This window comes from Podarcis raffonei, chromosome 2, assembly GCF_027172205.1.
Source record: "Podarcis raffonei isolate rPodRaf1 chromosome 2, rPodRaf1.pri, whole genome shotgun sequence".
Classification (NCBI taxonomy): Eukaryota; Metazoa; Chordata; class Lepidosauria; order Squamata; family Lacertidae; genus Podarcis; species Podarcis raffonei.
Window position 1 is genome coordinate 64,169,793 of NC_070603.1, and position 23,597 is coordinate 64,193,389.

Below are 23,597 nucleotides of genomic sequence, written 5' to 3' on the forward strand. Positions count from 1 at the left end.
GCTTGCTTGGTTGGTGCTCATGGAAACTCTTCCCTCAACCTCCATAATGTGGGGTGGAGCCCTTGGGTGTGTTTCCTCCTTTTCTTTTCCTCCACTTGCTTCCCTCCCAATGAGACCTTAAGCTTGTAGGGGATTGTTTTAAGCCTCACACGTTTTTAAGGATTTGTACCTGTACTCCAGGTATACAACATACTTTGCCCTGTTTTATTACCCTTGTTGGTACTGACATTATTAGAACTCTGCCTGAAGTATTCAGTGGGGGCGTTAATTGTAGTAACCCTCCTTACCTTGTGCCATACTGGATAGGCCATGATGACTGTGCACTTTATTTCACAGTGCCATCTTGAATATCTGAACTCCCCCAAAGCTGGTCCTTCCATGTTCCAAACATACTTTTGTGTCTTACCCATCTCTACCATGCACAATGTCTTCTTGTTCCCCTCTTATGCAAACAAATATTGAGACTCTGGGGAAAATGCATTGCAACTTATAGAAAAGCAAGAGTCTAAAGGAAGAACTACCATACCATCATAGTCCTTCCAGCTCACTGCTGTCTCTAGTCCTAACAAATCATTCTTCCAGTCCACTTAAAATATCAGCCTGGAGGGCCTAAGTCCTAGTGACAAATCCCTTTGTCAGAGCTAGACTTGGCAAGGCAGCATTGCTTTATCGGCGTAGGTTTTCAAATATATTTAATGTGTACACGCCCAGAGTCATGGGGAGTGGCACAAGAAAATATATTGCCCTCTAGCTTAAAAACAACTTTCGTTTCTTCTTGTATCACACAATAACCCCACAGCCTCTTCCAAATAATTGCACCCAAATGCATCAATAAAAAAGTATTTCCCCACAGCACTGCCTAAGAGGTTTGCACACAAAGCATGCAGTTGTTATTGTGCTTCCCATGTTAAAGTGTCAGATCTGTGCCCTGGGTATATGGCAGCCTGCTAATATTACTCCATATTTTTATATGACCATGTTGCTAAAGTGCCTTGTAAGCCTTAAATAATAATGGCCGTGGTGTGTCCAGATGCTGGATATAATCACATGGATAGATGTATGGAACATGACAGATGTAGCATATGTACCTGTGGGATATATTACTTAGGAAAACACCTTTCATTCTTCAAAAAACCCTTTTTGAGATTGCTACATTTCACAAATGATCACAATTTCCTACTGATTTCCTCTGCATTCTAATCATCTCTTAAATTATCTGTACCCTGAATGCATAGCAGCGGCTAGCTGATTTATTTTGTGGTATCCAACTTTATGATGGAAAAAAAAAATCAAGTGGCCTTTAGTGTTGATGCCATAAGAGAGTATTGAATAAAATCTTTTTATTCCATAGCTGCTGTGTTAGTGTCTGATTGGTCTACGATTGTGTACTTATGTGGAAGTGCGGCCATGCAAATCTTTGGGAGGGTCACAGTGACACATGCTACAACACTGAATTTCGTTGACAAAGAACAAAGGTTACAATGATCACATACAGAAGGAGCCCACTGCAAATTCAGAAGACATTGTTGTCTGGTCCTGGGTTCTTGGAGCTTGTCGAACTGGCAATTTGTTGTGCAGGCAGTTGTATTTATAGTTTCTTACCACAAGCTACTGCCACATCTTTTCAACATGTGAATCCACCTAATGGTAAAAATGCAAGAATAGAAAAAACACTCTCTATCAACATGGAGCCAAAAATTTATCAATTGTCCCTATAGGATCCTTTCTAACTTACACTTTTCGGCAGTTGCGTACACCTCCATTTTATGTAAGTTTTGCATTTATCTTCAAGTCTTCAAATGCAAGGCTCATTTTAAGACTAGCCTAACTGGTGTTGCCTAGGCGTAGTACAAAATGCACCCACGCTGGAATAATGCATCTTCTTTTTTTCACTATTTCCTCTGATTATTATGCTAAAGTAGATAGGAGAGAAATGCTGAAGGTTGAGGATTGGAGTATTACTGAGCCTTGCGCTGGGTTTTTACCATTTTACCATTACTCTACATAACTACATCTGGATAGAGTGGCTGATAGTTACACAGATTATGTAGTCCATTTAGCCTCAAACAGGATATTCTTGTTTATATGTAGCAGTGAATACAACACTATGGCACTCCCATTATAAGTGAATATGCAATGCGTACACAAGCTCAGTTGAGTCTCACACCTGGAGATGAATGCTGCTTGGTGGTGGCATCTGAGGAATCATCAATTCTGAATTTGGGAACTTACCTGGAAAGCAGCTTTTTGTGACCATGGAATGCAGGAAGCTGCCTTCTACCAAGTTAGACCCTTGGTCTGTACCTGGGATGGGAAACTTGTAGCCCTCAAGCTGTGTATGACTCCCAACTTCCATCCGTCCCAACCTGCATAGCCAATGATCAGGAATTATGAGAGTTGATCTGGAGAGCCAAACATCCACCTATCTCATCCAACACTAGCTGGTTTTCCAGGGTGTCAGACAGAAGCCCCTTTCCCCCAATAGCTGGAGCTTGCACCTAGCACCGTCTGCATGCAAAGCCAGTCCTCTACCACTGAGCTGCACCCCTTCACCAGTCTGGTTTGGTGCTGTAGTCCCAACCTGGAAGCTCAGGAAGTGTCCTGGAGAAAACACAGGTAAGCTCCCATGCCCCATCACCCTCTCTCACTGTGGAATGGGAGCAATGTGCATTGTGCAATTTGTTGTGGTGGTCAGCTATAGAATGAGGCAGAGCCTAGCACAAGACTAGCGCTGAGTAAGCCTGGCCTGGGGTGAACTGCTCCCAGTTCTTGTAGATAAGGTAAGAAGAGAGCACTGCGTGGAAATGGCCAGAGCCCAGCCCTCCACCCAGCCTAAGCTTTGGCTTGCTTTCTTTGAGCAATCAGGGTGTGGTTCTGTTCTTGTCATTAAAGCAAGTTGCAATTTTCAGCTTCTTGCCTCTGTCGTGGAAGCCCTTTAACAGTCGTGAGAGAGTCAAGACTGCTGTTTACACACACCACACCTTTTAAGCACATATCATTTTGATAGAATATATATATTCTTTTTAATTTAATTTAATTTAATATGTTTTAATTTTTAGCCATGTTCAATTGTTTTTAATGATTGTCTTTGGCGGTTCTTCTTTTTATCTGCAAGCCACCTTGAGTCCCATCAGGGGGGAAAGCAGGGTGTAAATAAATATATAACAACAAGAAGTCACTCTGTAAGGGGTAATCGATAAGTACCCAGAAATCTCTGAGGGAAAGAGGCCTGCAGCATTTGTTGCAAAACTCTTTGAAACATAGCTCAGTTGGTAGAGCATTAGACTCTTAATCTCAGGGTTGGGGGTTCAAGCCCCACGTTGGGCAAAAAATGAACTTCGTGAGGGTTGGGCTAGATGACCCTCGTGGTCCCAACTCCAGGACCAGATGCAAAGAAGGCGAAGGCGACGACCAGGTGGGGCTCCTGCAATTGCCGGTCACCTCAAACGCCCCTGCTCTCCAGAGGCGCTACTTTCCACTCTGGGGCTGGCTAGCCAGCTTGGGGTCCCCAGCTGTTGTGGGACTACAACTCCCATCAGCCCTAGCTAGCAGGCCCCAGTGGTCCGGCGTGATGGGAGTGGTAGTCCAACAACGCCCGGGGGGGGGGAATCCAAGTTTGAACAACCCTGGGAGAGTTCCTTTCTGGCGCTGGCTGCCCTCTAGGAGGCGCGCCTAACCGGCAGCAGCCTCGCCGTCCAACCCAGGCGATGCTCCGGCTTCGCCGCTGCGCACGCGCGTTATCTCCAGCAGCGCTCCTGGTCCGGGCGGAAGTGGAAACCGGCAGCTTCGGAGAAATCCCCACCCTGGACTGGAAGAGTTCGGCGTGACGTCCGCGCCTCCGGCTGAGCCACGTGAGCATACAAAGCCGGTTCCATCAGATGACCTGCCGCAGGAAGAGGCCAAGATGGAAAGGCGGTGAAAGGGGAAAGGCGGAACAAGGATCCTGCTTGCCGGGGTGGGACTGGTGAGTGATGGGGGCGATGGAGCGGGGATGTTTGCAAGGCTTGCGGGGAAGCTGGCACGGGGGGGACGGGCGCTGGGGCGGCTGCCAGCCTAAGTGGGCGCGGACTTAGCCTGGCAAAGGGGGCCACGCGCGTTCCCTGCTGCACGACGGGAGATGCTAAGTTGGTAGATGTCTCCAGGCAGCAAGGTTAAGTGGTGTAGTGACTCGGCTCCAAGGATAGGTGCGCAGCCCAAGGGGTGCACGCAGAGGTGTGGGCTCAGGAGCCTGTCAGGTGCAGCTGCATATGTGCTTGCGCATCAGTGTGGGAGGGATTGATTGGCCGTGTTTTTGTTTTTGTGTATTGTTATGATCTTGAATAACGTACAGATCTGGAATGGGTCACGAGACAACGTACCCCAGAAAAGGGCATGTCAGAGGCTAGATCATGAGATGCATGCTTGGCGAGGACGAGTTATGTTGTTGTATTTAACGTTAAGCATGCAGATGTCATGGGTGACTTTGTTCTTTGCCAAGGATAACGTTTGGCTTGCCCTGCAGAGCTGGGGTGGGTGGGGAGCAGTCATTGGAGTGTCAGTTCAGGAATCATGAAGGAGGGAAACAAGAGCTGCTTAACAGAGGAGAGAAGGTTGCACTTGCGAATCGGGTAGGTGTCATTTAATTTTATTCTTTGTTTAATGCGCTTGGACGCTGCTGTACGCGGCAACGTCCAAATTAGTAGCTGCAGCAAATGACTACACACGGAGATGTCATTTTCATGTTCTAAACAGAGGTTATTTCTGTTTGGGAAAGCGAGGGCCCAAGTGGAGGAAGTTGCATAGCAGAACTGGAATCCAGTTACCGGTACTTTGCAGTAGTTACGCAAGTTCGGTGGAAGTATCTGCTAAAAGAAGGTTTTCTTGCTGAGGAGCCAGTGTAGATTGGGAAAGCTGTGAAGAAATGTAGTCCAGCAGAGAGGTTGGAGCGGGCGGAAAATATATGGTGGATTTGAAGTGCCAACTGAATCTCATAGACAATATCTCTCAGCAGTAAGTGCTTGGGATACAGTGCTCAGTAGAAAGACACTGCTAGGTTAATTAAATTTAGGTGAGGATGCGAGGAAGGAAGCATGCCTCAGGGACTGGGGCTGTCATTGAACTGCTGTCTTCTAGGAGCTACTTGAGCACTGTGTGTACTCAAGGGTGGTCATGTAAGTATGTTATGGGCATTTCTTCTCCAATACTTTCTTTTTCTTTTTCTTTACTCCTTACAAAGTATTATTACTATTATCAGTTTTGGTTTTTCCTTTACAATACAACCAATGAAGAAAAACAAGAAAAGGAAAAAGAAATCTTCAATGGATCATAGCAATTTGTAGTGTGATAGCAAAGTAAACAATTGGGGAAAAACTAAAGGAAGGACAGGGGTTGGGGGGGGGGGAAGGAGGGAGAGTCCAAGTCATGATTAAAAGCAGTGCAGAATCTGGAGCAATTCACAAGCTTGTGATTTTCCGTGGCAAGTAGATATTCACATTCACTTCAGTGAAGGCCCCTGTGAGTGACAGCATTATCAAAGAATTGGCGAGGGGTCGTAACTCACTGGCAAATCCCAACATTTGTATGTGGAAGATCCCAGCTTCAGTTGGTATCCAGGTGGGACTGGGAAAAATAAATGTCCCAAACCTTGGAGAACTGCTTTCAGTTCTATGCTAAGCTTAATGGACCAATCCGTGCTTATTTTCTGGGGGGACGCAGGGGTACACATACCCCTAAACATTTTGTGAATCTAAGTTTGGCCTCATTGTGGGGCAGTATTTCAATATGAGTGGGAAAATGAGAGTACCCTTAAACATTTTTTTAGATAAAAAAGCACTGGGACCAATAATGCAGCTGTTTTGCAGTACTTAGGAGGCAGTCACCTAGGAGACAACAAAGCTATGTAAACTTTTTTCTTTTCACAGTACTGTTGTCACGATTGATTTTTCACTAAGGTATATGACCAGTTATGATGTCAATATCTTCTCAGGATCTCTCTGTTCTGTGATTTTTTTCTTCTTGTATCTGAGGTTGTAACCCTTCCTCCAGTACTTTTCCAGGTCTCACCTCCTCTAGCTGTTCTTGCTGATTGTAGTGGAATTGGCCTCTTGTGCTTCCTGCTGCTTCATAGTCTCTAATCTAATCCATGCCATCAGTGGGGAGGAGACTTTTTCCTGGCTAGTTTCCCTGGCTAGTTTTCAAAAGAGAAGAACCCCACTACCTATTGATGGGGTAATTATAGGATGGCATTATGCCAGGGGTGGATAGGAGAATAAGAGAGTGATTATCAGTGCCTTGCAGTACTCAGACTCTAATACCTAGTTGCTGAGTGTTCTGCTTCAGCTATGATATATCTAGTGGGATAGGAGGGAGTACACAGCTATTGCTGTGTAATTATCTGTACTTGGACTACTTTGTGCAAGAGTTTTCTTTGTGCACAACAGCTTGCAGCTTAAGTTGTTAGGCTCTGCGCAACTAGGGTTTGCTTTGTTATATAAAGGTTGGAAATTGTAGCCTTTTACAATTGCAAAAAAGGATAGAGTTTAGGGTCCATTTTTGGTGAATAGGCTGAGATTGCTCCATGTTTAATATCTTTTGGCAGTGGCAGGTTATTGGAATATTCTGAAGGTATGTTAAATTCAGCTGAGATGGTGCAACAATTGTTTTGGGGAGAATTCAATGATGAAACTGAAACTTCCATTCCATTCTGTGTACAGTGTGCATATGTGAATGACCCGGAAAACTTATCTCTATACTATGCATTTGCATAGCTTGCATATTTCTGAGGTGTGTTCTGTAGTACATTTCTATTGCAGGTTCAAGATATGAGCTGTTGGAATAGAAATCCAGATAAATAAAATAGATAATTACTACTGGCACTGCATTTGCGTTACAGCAAGATAGGCCTATGCTGAAGAGTGAAAGAAACATATTAATATAAAGCAGAATAGGTGCCAGACAAATTCCTGCAGAACAGCAGCAAAAAATATCAAAAAACTTGCACCTGGCAGTCCAAAATCTTGACACATTTCAAGTCACATTAGAACTTATAATACCTAAGGGAAGTGAACCTACAGAAACTGTTGTTAATTAAATATATGACTCATTTGCTTCACACATTATGTGTATATGGAACTGTATGGGCTGCATGGACATAAAATAGAAAAAAAATATCTTTTAAATTCTTCTTAAACAATGGCTCAGATAGATGTACCGTAACGCAAAACCATGATTTGGTGGAACATGAATGAGTATTCCACTTTCTCATTCTTTCCTCTTTCTAGTTGTACAAACTATCATTTGGCTGTAATGGCAAACCGTCGTTTATCACTAACTCTGAATAACAGGAGAGAATTTATGTCTTTGGAAGGAGAGAACAGAGAATCACAAAATAGGTTTTTGATCCTCTAAACTGGTTTGAAGCACTGGGAAGAGTAGGTCTGAAGCAAGGCAGTCCAACATGTGGCTCTCTAGGCTTCTTTTGGCAGCCCTTGGCAACATTTGACCCCTGGGAGCCCTCATGCTCCCCTCCCAAAGTCAGGTAAGGAGGTGCTGGGCTTTGGGAAGGAAGCATGAGAGCTCTGACAAGGTCCTAGAGCCCTCCCACTTCCTTCCCAAAGCCTGGTAAGCACTTTTCTTTTTGGGAAGAAGGTGGGAGGGGTTTAGGACCCTGCCAGAGCCTCGCACCTCCTTCCCAAATCCCTGCACCTTGCTTAGCTGCTTTTGGGAAGGCAGCATGAAGGCATGTGTGTGTCAAATTTTGGTCTCGCTCCCCCACCCTGTGCGACAAGGCAATGCGTGGCCCACAGGTTCAATGGGTGTGCCTCCCTCTTAGTTAGTCCTTATTAGTCATGCCACTTATATGCATCAAGCCTACTGACATATTTGTAGTTTGTTGCTCCTAAAATCACAAGGAACCATCAGACTTGCTAAAACTGTTTTCTTGGAAATCAAAAACCATAAAAGCTTGGAGGGGGAGGGAAGCCAAGAAAGAAGTTCTCAATCTCCACAGTGAACTTCATTTCATCCAGTCTAAAGCAGACTGAGTATCAGTTATCATCATAGCTGTCAACGTTTCCCTTTTTTAAAGGGAAATTCCCTTATTCCGAATAGCATTCCTCGCACGAAAAGGGAAAAGTTGACAGCTATGGTTATCATTTCCAAAAGAGAAAAAGAAAGGTGTTGAGTAGCATCTGTTGATGTGTTCTTGCATTTTATTTCCCAATGGAAAGGTATATTTTAGCAGCAGGAGGTGTCTAGGAAGAACAGGAATAGCTGAATTGACCTTTGCCAATCTGGTGCCTTCCAGGTGTTTCATACTACAGCTCCCATCAGCCCCTCTGTTTAGGGACAACAGCTCCCATCGGCCTTGCTGGCTGAGGCTGATGGGAGTTGTAGTGTGAAACAACTGAAGGACATCACCTTGGCAGAGGTTGAGATAGATCACAGTCTTCGTAGGTGAAAGTACTGTAGGATTTACCTGCTTAACCTAGAAACATGTGGGAGCTGTATCTGATGTTAATCACTGCAATGTTTTAAAAAGGTAGGGGTAAACTCTTTTGTACCCAAGTTGATCAGTGTGCATGGAAGAGGAAGCAAAACTTTCAGTTCTTTGCATGGACGCTTTCTTTTTCCTGAAATCTAAGCCCACCACTTTAACCTGGGTGATAGAAAAAGCCCCCGCCCCCCTTTTTTAGTTTTTCATCAGTATCACTCAGGGGCAAATTGCAGGATTCAGGAAATAGGTGCTGACTTCTAATGTGCCTCTTATTCTGACTGCGGGGGACGGGGAACCGACACAAATTCGGCAGCTAAGTTTTGATACCTGTACTGATAACGTTCAAGGTAGCGGCGATGGCTGAAAAAATCAAGAGTGGCTCTCTTGGTTTTGCCTTCAGGGGGAAAGTGTGGGTGTCCCAGACTTTGACAGTATTACTCTTTGACTCCAGTGATAATTATAGCTAAGTGCTGGTGCTAAAGCACTCCTCTGATCTGGAGTTCTCCTCTGAGGTTGCTCCTGTTGCAACTCCTCCTGCGTAGGTCAGGAGGTGTGCCACTATATAATAACTCTCCCTGGCAGCACCTGCTCCACGGGATCAGAGCAGGGCACCTGTGCTGCAGCAATGTCCCATCCGGAGAAACCTCATGCGATGGATGCAGCCCCGGGAGGAAGCATTGAGCTGGCAGGGGCTGTGGTTTCTAATGCTTCTTCTCCCGCAGCCACAATGTCCACCAGGCGGTTGCGCAGTGAAGACTACAATGACTACAGCTCCACAGAAGCGTCTCCGGATGGTAGCCCTCCCGAGGGCTTGAGCAACTTTTCCAGCCCATCTTCCTATCAGCGGTTTGGAGAGGCAAACGGGACAACGTAAGTGATTGTGCTCTTCATTGGAATCTGTTTGCCTGCTGTTGCACAGACAAATTGCTTTCAATGAGGCGAGAGAGATAAAATTAGTGGACATTGCAAGGCTTTATCCAGGACATAAATACAAAAAAACCCCTCAGAGAGTAATCATATGCACCACTTATGCATGGCTAAGTTTCTAAGTTTGTTGGGAGTAAGCATTCAGACTTGAATCCAAATTCTTCTTTCATCTAGTAGTTATGTCACTTGGGGGTAAGTTGGGGCACTTCTTAGACCTTTGGGTGCATGAATCCAGTCCACCAAGATTATTGTGAAGTTTCAGATTATTTAAGACCAGGGTTCTATAAATTTTCTGGCCCCTTTATTTCTGCAGGACTCCATGATTTGCAAGCACACCTTTTTTCCAGGAGGCATTGCACATCTACATTACTTCCTCTGGGCTACTCTGAACTTGGAAAACCTGCCCTCTGCCCACGTTCGGTGTACTGAAACCAATTAAAATAATGAGCCCTACTTTGCTTTGTTCTCTGTTTATGTATTGGGTTCCTTGAAGTCCCAGGCTTGGTGTCCCTGATCAGTAACAGTTATGTGCAGGAGCAAACCAAGACTTTGCTGTAGAGAAATGCAATACATTTGTGTTAGCTTCCAGGAGAAAAGGCAACGCTTCCCAGCCTCAAAAAGTATTTGATTTCATAGTTCTTCGTTCAAATGACCGAAACATCTCTAACTTATATTGTATGTTATTTTGCTCTTTGCCCTGGCTATTGTTCTTATCACCCTTTTCCCACACGAAAGGAGTTTCAGGTGCAGCTGGTTAATTCGTTGAAGAACTTAGAGGAAGCTTCAGAGCTGGGTCCTACCTGCAGCCTGGAGTTTGTTTTTACAGCTTCAGTTGATTCACCTTTCCTGCAGACCAGAGAGAGACAACATGGAGGCCTACAAGTGATGTTGGACTACAGCATCCATAATCCATGTACACTGTCCATGCCGGCTGGCGCTGATAGAAGTTGTAGTCCAACAGCATATGGAAGGCACCATGCTGGCTATCCCTGCTGTAGACGAAAGATCTGGCCATTGTACTGAAGGCTGTGATATGTCATGATAGCATGCTCTGTGTACTCTAGAAATCTCAGCTGGTCTAGAATGCTGCCAGCTGCCAGAAGCATGTGAGACCAGTTGCTCATTGGCTACATCCTACTGATTTGTTTCCAGACTACACTAAATGTGTTTGACTACTTAAAGCTTGGGCCTGGGTTACCCTTAAAGAGTGTCTTCTCCCATGTATTCTGTTCTACCTTGTGAGAGAAGACTAATGGCTCTAAATGTAAGACCTGAAATAAGACTGCATGCCCCAAAATTCAGTTCTCTTGGTGGTTTCTGCAGCTGTCTCTCTAGAGAGGCTTGTCTAATGCATCAAAACCTTGTAAGTGTCCAGTGAAGATTCATCTGTTTTGCCTTCTTTCAAATGAACTTAATCCACCTCCATCTTTCCTACTTCTTTACCTTTTTTATTTTGTCCACATTATCTTAATCATGATGGTGCTTGAAGTTCTCTTTTGTTACTATGAAGTTTATAAAATATGTTAGTAAAAGTAAAAAAATAAAATAGATGTTAGTTGGCCTCTTATTTTTATTAACGACTTAGAGCATCTTCTGAGTGGAAATAAACAAGTAAGTTCAAATATAAGTTAATAACAGCATCAGTTTTTCAGCTTGTCCATTAGTGCATCCTAATCCTTAATTGTATCTTAAATTTTGCATGGAGTTTAAACCACAATTGAAATTAGTTTCTCAGATTATGTACAATTCACTGTCTCCACTGGGGAGAAATAGGGATGCTCCCTTGAAAGTTATTGATGGCCTTCTCTCCATCTCCATTTGTTTTCTCCTCAGATGGTTTCAAACCTTAATACACCTTTTGAAAGGCAACATTGGTACCGGCCTGCTGGGGCTCCCATTGGCCATCAAAAATGCTGGCATTGTGGTAAGACTTTTGCATTTGTTCCAGTTGCTCAGATTCTGTGGTTACTCTCAGCCAGCTTTTGTACAAGGCAAGATGAGCTTGCAGGTTTCATTGTTTGACAAATGACGTTTGTGCTGATGGCTTAGGACAGAAGAGGGAACCTGTGGGGTTCCATATATTTTTGGACTACAACTCCCATCATCCCTAAGATCCGAACTCTCGGTTCTACTCTTAGTTAGGCTACCGCAGTCACAAAATAATCTAATCACTAGCAGTTGGTAAGCTGCACGTTCATTTTCTGGTGGGCATGGAAGAATCACCAAGACAGCAAAGGTGAAATGAAATCTGTGGGTAACTTCTCCCCATTCCTTTTTTCCTTTTCTTCCTTTCTTCTATATCAGACTATGTATATTGAGATGCTGATGCATTTTCTGTGTACCTGTATCTGGTTACCGATTCACTCGCTGTGGGAGGGAGAATCAAAGGAAAGAATGGAAGAAACCAAGGGAGCAATTTCTTCATTAATTAGAGTTGTAGCATGGGAAGTAGTCCTTGACTGCTTTTAGCAAGCTCCTACTTCAATTCAGGCTGCAAGCAGAACAGAGAAAGCATGTACTAAGAGTACCCGCCCTTTTAAATAAATGGAAGCCTTCAGCCACAGAGCTGATTTCTAGCAATTTCAAAGGAGCCATCCAAAACATCTAAGCCAAAAACATTACCGGGGTTCTCTCCTTCCTGTTCTACTAGTAAGTCCCCACAACAGCAGGGAAGTGCCTGTTTGTACATTGTGCAACAGCAGCCCAGCCCAGCCTGAACAACAGATCTACTCTCTGTTTTGTAACATTGGTTAGGTATTAGATGTATGTAGGCCATAACCTAAAAAAAATTTCCTCAAGCGTGTTGAAATTATGCTCCCTAACTTTCTTCTAGGATACACAATGTGGGCATAAGGATTCCAGCTAAACATTAGATTCTGACGAAACATCAGGAGAAACTATCTGGCAGTGAGAGCTGCTAGACAATAGAACAGACTCCCATGAGAGGTTCCTGGAAGGTTTCTTCAGTAGAGGTTGGATGTCCATCTGTCATGGATGCTTTAGCTGAGATTCCTGCATTGCAGGGGGCCTGACTAGATGACCCTCAGGGTCCCTTCCAACTCTGCAGTTCTGTGATTCTTCCAACACAACAAGGTTCTTCAGGGACACATAATCAAGATGATGAAAACTGCAATTAAGCTATGTTGCATCAAAATAGTTCTAATTTCATATTACGAGATACTGTATACAAAAGAATTTATGGTAGCTACACACAAGCTATTAGCAGTATTTTAGCCACAAACAACTTAATCTGTAATATTTATTGTTTTTAAATCCTAAGTGCTTGTAATAATCCTAAGTGCAGTAAATAACTTGAATTAAAAAGAACAAACTCTACCCATGGGCTTACCAGCAAACAAGGCAATTTGGAAAAGGGAGTGGAAAGAACTGGGGCAGGTACGTAGCTCTCCCAGTGAAATTAGCTGAGAGTGGCACTTAAGCGTGGCTGGATCATGAGCCGCCTTTTGCATACGTCATGTTTCCAAGGAGGAATGGTCAGAGCAGAAAACAAGAACCAAAAGGAGCCAACAGAGAAGTAATAGAAGAAACTGAACTTTTTCAGGTGAAAAAAGTGAAATAGGACTGAAAAGAGTTTCTTCAGGATATAGTTGTGTTTAAATAAAGCAATAGGCATGCACAAACAACTAGTCCCCCCTCTACTTAGCAGGGAGGCAACGGAACCTCAGACGCCTCCATTTTGAAGCACTGGCACCTCTGTGATTGCGTTTGTGCATGCACCTTCCACCCCAACAGTGTGAGGCGCATTAAGAAGAGATTGCGTTTTCCCCTTCCTTATTCTTGTTCTAGTCCTTCTCCTTAGCCCTTGATCTATCAAGTGGTCTCCTTCTCCTTCTGAGCGGCTGATGTTCTGCTGTTCTTGGTTTGCCCGTGAAGTGTAGGAAGAGCCTCTAACAAAGGGTCCTTCCTAGCCAGCAGTGAGCAGGAGGTGGTTGTCCTTCTTCAGCACTGCTGCCAGAAAATGGACTTTCCTCCTGCAAGTGGAAGGCTGAGCTGTCTGTCTTCCCAAAAGGTGAAACCTAGCAGTGCCATAATGAGGGGAAATGGCCTTTGCCAAGACACCAGGCCCCTTCCATACCTTTCTTGATTACTGTGGTAACTGGACCACTTGATGCCCATCTTCAGAGCTCCTCTCATTTACACAGACCTCTATGCTCCATTAGAGTTGGTGCAACATAGTGGCTAAGTGACTAAGTTGTCAATCAGGAAATCCCAGTTCAAATGTGACTTAGGCCATCAACTAGTATTGAAGAAGAAGAGCATTGCCAGATCAGACTAATCCAGCCTCCTCTTCCCACATTGGCCAACCAGCTGCCTGTGAGAAGCCTATAAGTAGGACTAGTGAACAAAAACACACTCCCCATTTGTGCTCTTCAGAGGCAGACTGTCTCCAATGGTGGAGGCATAACATAGCCATCCAGGCAAGCCAGATCTGGTAGCCTCCCACCTGCAATGTTAAGTTGCCACACAAGGTGGTGTGTAAGCCAGGAATGGGAAACCAAAGGCCCTCCATATGGCATTGGACTACAACGCCATCATCCCTGGCCATTGGCCGTGGTGGCTGAGGCTGATGGTAGTCATAGCAACATCTCCTGGGCCATGACTTTCCCATTCCTGTTGTAAGAATTACAAGATACAAGAACACACGCACATGCTATATTCTATCATTGTCAACCCGATGATGGTAAGTCCCACGGAAATAAACCTCTTGGAGAGCGTGAGCTTCTCTTTCTGACGAGTGGCTACGGTTGGGTTTACTGAAATGAGAACTTGCATTTCTCTCTTCAGCCACAAGAGTGTACTCCTAATGCTCTTCTCTTTCTTGCGCTGTTTAGATGGGTCCTCTCAGCTTGCTTGGGATTGGAATAATTGCGGTGCACTGCATGCAGATGCTGGTTAAGTGTGCTCACCACTTCTGCAACAAGTAAGAAGAAACTCCGACTACTGTTATTCCTCAAAGAACATGAATTTGCCTTGCCTGTCAGTGACATCCCTCTTTATATTCCGTTCCCATTCTTTGAACGTAATGGAACTTGGGGGGGACGGGGGACGCTGGCTTCCATTCCCTTCCTTCCATGACTGCCAGTCTGGGTACACTAGTTGTACCAGAGACTTTCAGGTAGGCTGACACCAAACTCTTCTTAGGATCCTTCTATCCCTGGATGGGACAGTGCTTTCAGGGGGGTCCAAGACAAAATACTTAGGAGGGGAAGCAAAAAGAGCACCCAGCTTTTGCCTCTCTCTATCCCTCTCCAGAGCCCAAGGTAGCTTGCCTTTCTCTGTCAAGGCCCACTTACACACACACACACACACACACACACACACACACACACACCTAACATGAACCAAGTTGATGAAAGTGTGTGAGAGGCAAGTTTTCTTTGAGTCTCACTCAAGCCCACCCAAGACTTGAGGCCTAGCGTTGGGCAGCAAACAGTCTGAGAGGCTTCCAAATTGTCTTCATTTTCTCCCTTCTTGCTCCTTGCTCATGTGTCCTTTCGTCCCCTTTCTTTTCAAATAGGCATCAGAAACGATTTGTGGATTATGGCGATGCTGTGATGCATGGACTAGAAGCCAGCCCCGTTGCGTGGCTTAGGGCTCACTCCATCTGGGGAAGGTACTTGCTCACCTTAGTTGCACTGCTGGAGGTGTGAGTCTGGGTGTAAGCAGCTTGTGCATGTGGAAGAGGCTAGGGAACCATTACAGCGACGTCTGGAAGGATGCAACTCTCATCATTCCTGAGCATTGGCTATGCCACTTGGGCTGATGGGAGTTGGAGTCAGAAAACATCTGAAAGGACACAGATTTGACCCCCCTCAATCTCTTTAGCATCTTAAGTGGGGGGGGGGGGGGCGGTAGTGACGGCAGCGGGAGAGACAAATGTTCTGTTTAACAATGCTTTTAAAACATTTCCTTCATGGAGCGGGGAGGTGCTCATTCATTGCAAAAGTTCATGGTTGTGTCCCCACCCCCATGGTTTTTATTGTTGGCTTAATGATTATAAGCATTATGTGACTTAGTTGCATTAAGCTGTATGTAACCCACCTGGGTGCTGCTCAAACAAATATGGCCTATAAATGCATGCTTAAGTAAAAACTGGCCTGTTTGGCACAGAATGTGTAGATCTCATATATTTGGCAGATGGTAGATGATTGATCAGGTATGTTGCATTTATTCTGCAAAGTTCTTGCTATGAAATCAGCTTTCTAGATATGAAAAACTTGACTGGGTCTTCAGAAAACACATATATTAACTTGGTAATCATTATAATAGAAAACATAAAAAAACAAATCTACTAGTCCATTGACGTCCCTTTTGGCAAATAAGCTTTCAAATTTCTGAAACCATGAGGGCTTTTTAAAAACTTGAAGTTGGAGTTCTGACACTAGTGCTGAATGCTGAATTTATTTATTTAGACCTGTGGTCCCCAACATGGGGCACATGCCCAGCAGGGGGCAATTTGATTTTTAAGGAGGAGCAATTCAAGGAGTTATTAACAGTTAATGGCCTTTTAGGCTTTCTCCAAGTGAGTAGGAGTAGGAGTTTTTGAATAATAAGAATTATATGTCACAGAGTGGGGGGGATCTAGATTTTAGAAATGCTTAGGTGGGGCATGGCCAAAAAAGGTTGGCAACCACTGATTTAGACTGAATTGCTATAATTCATTATTTTTCAGGTACCTGATTGGTTTTTTCTTGATTATCACTCAACTGGGGTTCTGCTGCGTATATTTTGTATTCTTAGCTGACAATCTGAGACAGGTAAGTCTATAGATAATTTACTGGTTTTTTTGTCTACAGGCAGCATAGTTGAGAATTCAGGGATTTAAGAGATCTTAGCATCTTCATTACTGCTGTAATTAGTAGAAAATGCTAAGACTGGCAGAGAAGGGACTTGTTTCTACGACTAGAGCTGTCCTAGCTGGTAAAAAAACCCAACCCTTCTTATTCTCCTTTTAACTTGTGACAAATGCATGGCTTAGCTATGATATACAAAACTCAGGACCCTCTTGCATATCAGCTTGGTCTTCCCTTAGACCTGTTGGATAATATGTTGCCCCTGTATTTGGCCTGGAATAGGGTGATGTACCCAACAGGCACCCTGTGGCTGTGTACCTGCACATACAAATTATATAAACACAAGTTCTCTGCCTTGCTTGGGAAGCAGGGCCTTCTCTGCACCCTGGGTCTGGGATGCTCCCATGAGATCTTGTGGGAGCTCAGACGACCCGCAAGATCTCGTGAGAGCAACTGGAGCCATCACATGGAGAGGTGCTTGCTTCCAAGCAAGTCAGGGTGCTTAAAAGCCCTTTCATACTGGTAAAATGTGGGTGGCGCTGTGGTCTAAACCACAGAGCCTAGGGCTTACAAATCAAGCAAAAACCACTTGCTTGTTAATCACCCATTCAACTTTCTTCTTCGTCGTCGTCTTCTTCTTCTTCTTCTTCTTCTTCTTCTTCTTCTTCTTCTTCTTCTCCTTCTCCTTCTCCTTCTCCTTCTCCTTCTCCTTCTTCTTCTTCTCTTGATCCTTAGGTGATATCTGCGGCCAATGGCACAACCAACGACTGCAGTGCCAATGAAACTTCGCTATTGGCTCCAACTATGAGCTCCCAGTTATACATCCTGTCCTTGTTGCCATTTGTGATATTGCTCGTCTTTATCCAGAATCTCAAGTTCCTTTCCATTTTCTCCATGCTGGCCAATCTTCTCATGCTGAGCAGCCTGATAATGATATACCAGTACATTGTGAGGGTATGTACAAAGATCAGTGTGGAATCTCTTCAGAATTTCCCTGTAGCAATGGTGGTGCCATTTTGCAGGGCCTCCTGCAATTGTAGGTGAGCCATCAGAGGAGGTTCCTGCAGCTCCAAGGTCAGCACAGCCCCTTGGATGGAGTGTTTCCATTTTAATATAGCACCCTCAATGTACATGGTGCTATATAGAATAAGTAAACAACAAGACAGGTTTCTGCCTTAACTGGCTTATGATTTAAATTTCAACAGAGAATGGCAAGCAAAATGTGTTTCGCTTCAGTTGAAAGGTGAAGATGAAGAGGTTAAAAACCAAGCCTTTTTGTATTTTGAGGAGAATTCTGGCCTAGGAAAAAGGGCAAAGAGTTAGATTATTTTTTTAAGTTCAACAACATCTAGAAGGCTGGAAGCTCACCTTTCCTGATGTATAGGAAGAAGCAGAATGCTTTTGCTATGGGTTGAACACAAGGGGAGAGAGAGAGAGAGAGAGAGAGAGAGAGAGAGAGAGAGAGAGAGAGAACACTTTGTTAGGCTACAATACATCCCAAAAGATTAGCCACCGCTAGTGTAGCAGAATTGATATTAGTAATGTGTTAGGCAAGTTTAGGAATAAGCATAGTGTTACATGGGCAAGTTCTCTAATGTTGGTTGGCTTTTCCTTGCATTAGTTCTGTTGTGAGTAGGGTGTAGGAGTGGTAGATAGATATTAGATATTCTACATTTCCTCTCAGAACGGGTGAGATAAAAAACAAAGTAGCTATGTGGTACAGTTGATTCTTTGCAAGCAAAGGGTAGAATTCGATATCAAGCTCTTCCACTTCTGATTACACAAACTCTCACACACACACAGAGAGAGTTGCTGACTAATAACAACAGGGAACATTCCTCGGTACCAGGAAAAACATACGAGGTGGCCACACCACACTAACTGATCTTTCACAGAAATTGCTTCCTATGAGTTTCCTAGGAGGGTCAACAACACTCTTTAAAAATTAAAGTTCAGAGTCTGGGGGCAACTGCTTGGGGGCACTAGTGAAAGCCTTTGTGGGCACTGGGCTAGATGGACCAGTGGTCTCAGTTGGGATGAAACAGCTCCTATGCTCCTATTGGAACTCCCCCAAGGAAGTCTTTGGGACCTTGTCTCTCAAATATAAATGACCTTTTCTCTTGCCCTTTGCCAGGGCATCCCAGATCCTTCCCATCTGCCTCTGGTGTCCCAGTGGAAGACCTATCCTCTGTTTTTTGGCACAGCCATCTTTGCTTTCGAAGGCATTGGAGTGGTAAGTCTTTCCCTTGTATGTGCTTGGCTTGTTTTGCATAAACATTTAATTAGGGGTTTGGATGCAGCAGCTCCCTGGCGTGCTGTGAATCCCTGTAGCACTTAGGCATCAGTTGCTGAACATGTGGGATGGCAATCTGCATTCTAGTCATAGATATTTTCTTGTTGCCTCAGTTTTTGGAGGGAGTCCATGTTTCCCTTTGCAGGCTATTGATAAGCCTGCAGAAAATTGGTCTGGGGTACTGGGATCAAACACTTTTAGATTATTCTTTTTTCTAGCTTAAAATTTGTATTTGCTGTTGTGACGCATAACTGATGTATGCGAGTTGACTTGCTTGCATAGCTTTATTTTCGTGGTCTTCAGAGCTGGCTTGCTGGAGGAAAGTGGGGTAAAATGGGAAATGTTTGATCTCTCTCATCCTTCCCTTTATTCCTCAGGTAATTGTCTCTTTTTATGGAGCAGTGGTTTTAGCTTCAATTTAGTTCAGTGGCAATCTTGTTTCTGAGCTCCTGGTGCCATTCTGAGATGCATTAGCTGAAGAAGCATTGCGTTCACAACAGTACACTTCTAATCAGCACTGGTTAGGTCACAGCTGGAGCAACTGAGTTCAGTTCTCAGTTCTCTCGTTGAGAAGTATGTCAACAAATTGGCCAGGGTTCAGAGCAGGCAAGGTGGTAAAAGGCTTAAAGTGCAAGGTGTATTATGAGACTCTGAAGGAAGTAGATATTTGTTTAGTTGAAAGGGAAGGTATGAAATGGGTTTGTACGGTCGCTGTAGGGAGGTTGAGAGGCAAAGAGGTTATGCTGAGTACATCTAATCAGAATAGCAAGGAATGTTCTTAACTGGAAAAGGTTTGCACATTTATAGAATCTCTTGTTCTGGTTGACTTGCACGTTTGTAGATTTGAGTGAAAAAGACTGCAACGTTTGGGTTGGTCTGGGTACACACTGTCCAATATCTAAATTCAATAACTAAAAATTCTGTTGGAAAACTGACCTGCATCTTTGCTGTTTTGATCTTTGTTGATTGGTCCGCAGCTTGCTTTCTTTTTTAAAGAAAGCAGGATATTTAAAATATATACATGCATATATGGCGGAAATGCAATTTAAGTCATGTAACGTTATGACTTGTAGGTCTCATCCATGATTACTTGTGTTTAGTTTTGAAATCTCTAAATCCCTTCTATATAAAGCATCTCTGCTTGTTTCTGTTTTTCTTTGTAAAGTGCAGATTGGCTCATTGGTCTATGATTTCAGCAAGGGTCAGGGCTATATCATGTATACAGTACAGTATACACAATGTTGAAGAGTCGTTTTTTCCTCTGACCTATGTACGCTTGTATTCTCTGGAAGCAGCAGTTGTATTTGAGTCCTTGCAGATTGCTTCTTGTGTGTGTGTCTTTTTGAATCCTGTAACACAAGAAAAGTGTCTTACATTTATTTGGCAAGGGCTAGAATGGCAGAAAATGATTTTCAGACGGGCTGAGGCTCAGTATTCTTAAACTGTTGAAATATCCCAATGGACTTTGAGCTTTTCATTATCGGTACACCAGGAAGGGTAGCTTTAGCTGTCCAGAACATCCGAACATGACCCACTGAATAAGGGGGAGGAATTTGAAGCTTTGGATGGAATGTTACTTAGCAACTGTGCTTCATGTCCTTTATCGTTATTGGGTCACTGTGTAAACATCAAAGCCCAAAGTCGATTAAGATTTCTTCATTGTTACAGAACATCCTGTACAACAATGGCAGTAATACGTGTTCCTTAAATGAGCAGTGAGAAGAAATTAAAACTTTTGGTTTTTGCAATCCTTTCTTCCACAAATAGAAGCCTGTTAAAAATAAGGTGCAACATAATTAGTGGAACATAAGATGCATCTCGTATGCCACCAAAAGAAACTTTATATTTAAAAAACTATATATTGGGGGTTGCCTGGGGGCTCAGTGGTACTCCAGAGGTCTTTCCCTGGTGACTGGATTAGACAGCTAACTGTTCAGTAGATTTATTGGTGGCTATAAGTTATCAAGATCTAGACATCTTCAGTGTTCAAGAGATGGTGTATTTTGTTACCAGATGCTGGGGATTAACAGCGGGTTGATACTGAAAATACATTTTTGGCATCTGGCTGAATCCTGAGGAGACTGGATTGATGAAATTGGTCTGCCCTGGTGCATTGTGTTATGTTTTTTGAGGTTCTGTGGCAGAATTCACGGGCTGAAGCATCGTTCGAGTGAAGAGTAAGGTGACTTAAAAGATTTTTCTCTTTCCCCACCAAGGTGCTCCCTCTGGAAAACAAGATGAAGACCCCTCACCATTTCCCCATCATCCTCTATGTGGGAATGGCAATTGTCAGCACCCTCTACCTCAGCCTTGGAACCCTGGGATATTTGCGCTTTGGAGAAAACATCCAGGCCAGCATCACTCTCAATCTGCCTAACTGTTGGTGAGTTGAGGCAAGGGAAGTCTCTCTTGAATGACAGGTTACTCTTGGTTGGTTTAGAATGAAAATACGCAGATAGATGCTGAGGTGTAGGAAACAATTTGCAAGAGACCTAAGGCACTCACTCTGTGGCCAGAAGATGTTCAAGTGGAGTGCACTGTGTGTGTTTGTTTGTGTTTGTGGTCAAGCCTTCATGGGTTCAGGCTCCTCAAGAGTCATCCTTCTGCCCTGTGCTCTTAACAGTCCACTTTTCTTCCACTCATCTTTGTGTTTTGACTGAGATGATCCAGAGACCGGTTGTGGTGCTATAACCAAGCAGATACTTCCTGTCAAAAACTGATGATAAAGACAAACACTTCTGGGTTGCACTGGGTGTAGCGATACAGGAGGCTAGTATCGCTCTGGGGAAACATATTTAATGGGTTGCTGCCATGGAAAGATTAAACAGAGCAGCAAACACCTGTAATTGCAATACGTCATCTTGCTTTTGCAAGTGACCTGCCTCCTCCTTATTTGACTTTCTTAGGATCCTGTACCTGCAAAATTTCCTCCTTCCTTGTTCACGTCCCTGAAAATCTGTTTACTATTCAAGTAATTTGACTGCCCATGTTGCCACATATTGGACACTGCCTCTTCTGAAAGTTCATTGCTGGTTATGAAACAGTGGCAATGACCCAGTCTGCAAGCACTAACTTAACTTAAATCCTTGTTTCTTTGATGCATGGCTCAATTCATGATGGAAGCTTTTGGGGGGGTGATTATTCTCCACGTTCCTGTGATATATACTTTACAGGCTACTTTGAACCTGAAGGCGCAGTGCAGCATGGGGCATCTTTAAATCCAGAAACCCCTAAGGGGACTCGTTTGCATGTTACATTCTAGAGAGGTAGTTTAACCTAGTGTGATTCTTGGGCTCTCGAGCCATTCTCTCCCTTTGTAAGAAAGTAATAAAGGAACTGGTATGTGCCATATTATTGGATGCAAGATCTTCCTGACAACCTAATATTCTCCAGGAAAGCATGGAAAGGTTTCAGCTGGTTAAGCGAATACTGCATTCAAGTAAACACAACATGGGGAGTTTCAGTCACTACTTTGTCTCAGCAGGAAAGGGAGAGATGTATTCATGCCAGGTCAGGATTTCTTAATAGAATATAACGAGAAAAGAGACTCCCATACTTATTCAGACATTAGCTGTGTAATTCTTTGTGCATCTATGAGAACTTTTGCATCAAATGTTTGTTTTCAGATGGACCTGATTTTTGAAAGCAGTAGTCCATTCTTGTATTTCAAAGGATGTTGAAATAATCTTTCATCACTGCCAGTGATGCTTAAACTGGAACTGTTTCAGTTTCTGTTTGTCATCTGAGTTTTTACCAGCTAACACCTTGCAGACTTGTCCGTTACCAAATCAGAATGAAGGAAGGGTTGAAAGACAGGGATTGTGGTGCTCTCTAGCGGATTCCTTGCTCTACAACCTGCTGCTTAAACCTGAATCTTTCTGAAAATGAAGTGTAATAGTTTCCACAGCGCTTTGAAATCGGGAAGTGCAAAATACCACATTAGGTTAGCCTTGTGTGTTGCAGTGTAACACACTTCTCTTAGTAAACAAAGGCAATGCATGAAGATACTGTTCAAAGCCAAATGGGTCCAAGCTGGGCCACTTGTAGCATGCGGCATTAGGTCGTCTATGTCTTGGTTTTTAAAAGTTATGTGTCACAATGAGATCTTTAAACACACTGGCTAAAAGGATGACGCCTAGGGCTGCCTTTTCATAGATAATAACATTAAAATTGGAATTCCATAGGAGGCCCTAGACAAAGCTTTTGCTGGTTGCAGTGATTTATAAGCCCTCAGTGTTTGCAAAGCTGCTTTATCTTTTGTGCAAAGCCCATTTCTAGGGACTAAGCAGAGCTGAGGTTTGCGTCAGATGAAAAAATATATAATTAAATGCCTAGTGGTGGCTGCTTTTGCTGACAGTCTTGGTTGCTTGTTCATTTTTTTTTTTTTAATTTAAAGGCCATGTTAATTGATCAATCGTTTTGTCGGCACACTTTAGAGTGTCGGCAATCGAGGTCAAAGAAAAGGGGTATGTCTCTCTTCCGCAACTAGTAGCTTAGGGCCTACTGGCTGATGCCAGTCGGTCAGCTTCAGATGCTTCTAGGTGAACTCAGGTTTGCGTGAATCCACTGCTTTTGCGGCCAATAAGTCACCTAACATGGAGCATCTGAGGAAACTGCAGATACAAAGCTGGATCTCTCTTAACTACATTTTAACAAACTGAACACCACATAGGGCATGTTTACAAATTCTGTCAATGGTAGCTAAATAGTATGACAGCACCAACACTGATCAGATTTCTCCTGGATCTGACTTTTACTTTAGACTGTGATTTCAGATCTTGGGTAAAAGGGGACTCTGATTCACCATCATAATGTGTGTATTCGGACAAATGGTTTGTCATCATTTATTATGGGGAGCATCAGTCGTAAGGTAAAGGTAAAGGTAAAGGTACCCCTGCCCATACGGGCCAGTCTTGACAGACTCTGGGGTTGTGCGCCCATCTCACTCAAGAGGCCGGGGGCCAGCGCTGTCCGCAGACACTTCCGGGTCACGTGGCCAGTGTGACGAAGCTACCCTGGCGAGCCAGTGCAGCACACGGAAACGCTGTTTACCTTCCCACTAGTAAGCGGTCCCTATTTATCTACTTGC

General features: G+C 43.8%; 1 protein-coding gene across 3 annotated transcripts in view; it reads left to right on the forward strand.

Annotated features, from left to right (window-relative positions):
- The first annotated feature begins 3,773 nt into the window (after nt 1-3,773).
- The window catches only part of LOC128407976 (proton-coupled amino acid transporter 1-like), a 40,731-nt gene continuing 20,907 nt past the window's right edge, over nt 3,774-23,597 (forward strand). Inside the window, exons 1-9 of one of the 3 annotated variants that reach the window (XM_053377051.1) lie at nt 3,774-3,964; nt 9,196-9,343; nt 11,234-11,324; nt 14,254-14,342; nt 14,940-15,035; nt 16,095-16,179; nt 16,951-17,169; nt 18,350-18,448; nt 20,725-20,891. In XM_053377051.1, coding sequence (XP_053233026.1) covers nt 9,201-9,343; nt 11,234-11,324; nt 14,254-14,342; nt 14,940-15,035; nt 16,095-16,179; nt 16,951-17,169; nt 18,350-18,448; nt 20,725-20,891 — 989 coding nt within the window. In that variant the 5' untranslated portion in view covers nt 3,774-3,964; nt 9,196-9,200. Of the gene's footprint in view, nt 3,965-4,510; nt 4,608-5,738; nt 5,879-9,195; nt 9,344-11,233; nt 11,325-14,253; nt 14,343-14,939; nt 15,036-16,094; nt 16,180-16,950; nt 17,170-18,349; nt 18,449-20,724; nt 20,892-23,597 lie in introns of those variants that run through there. The other 2 variants (XM_053377053.1, XM_053377052.1) reach the window with 2 other exon arrangements.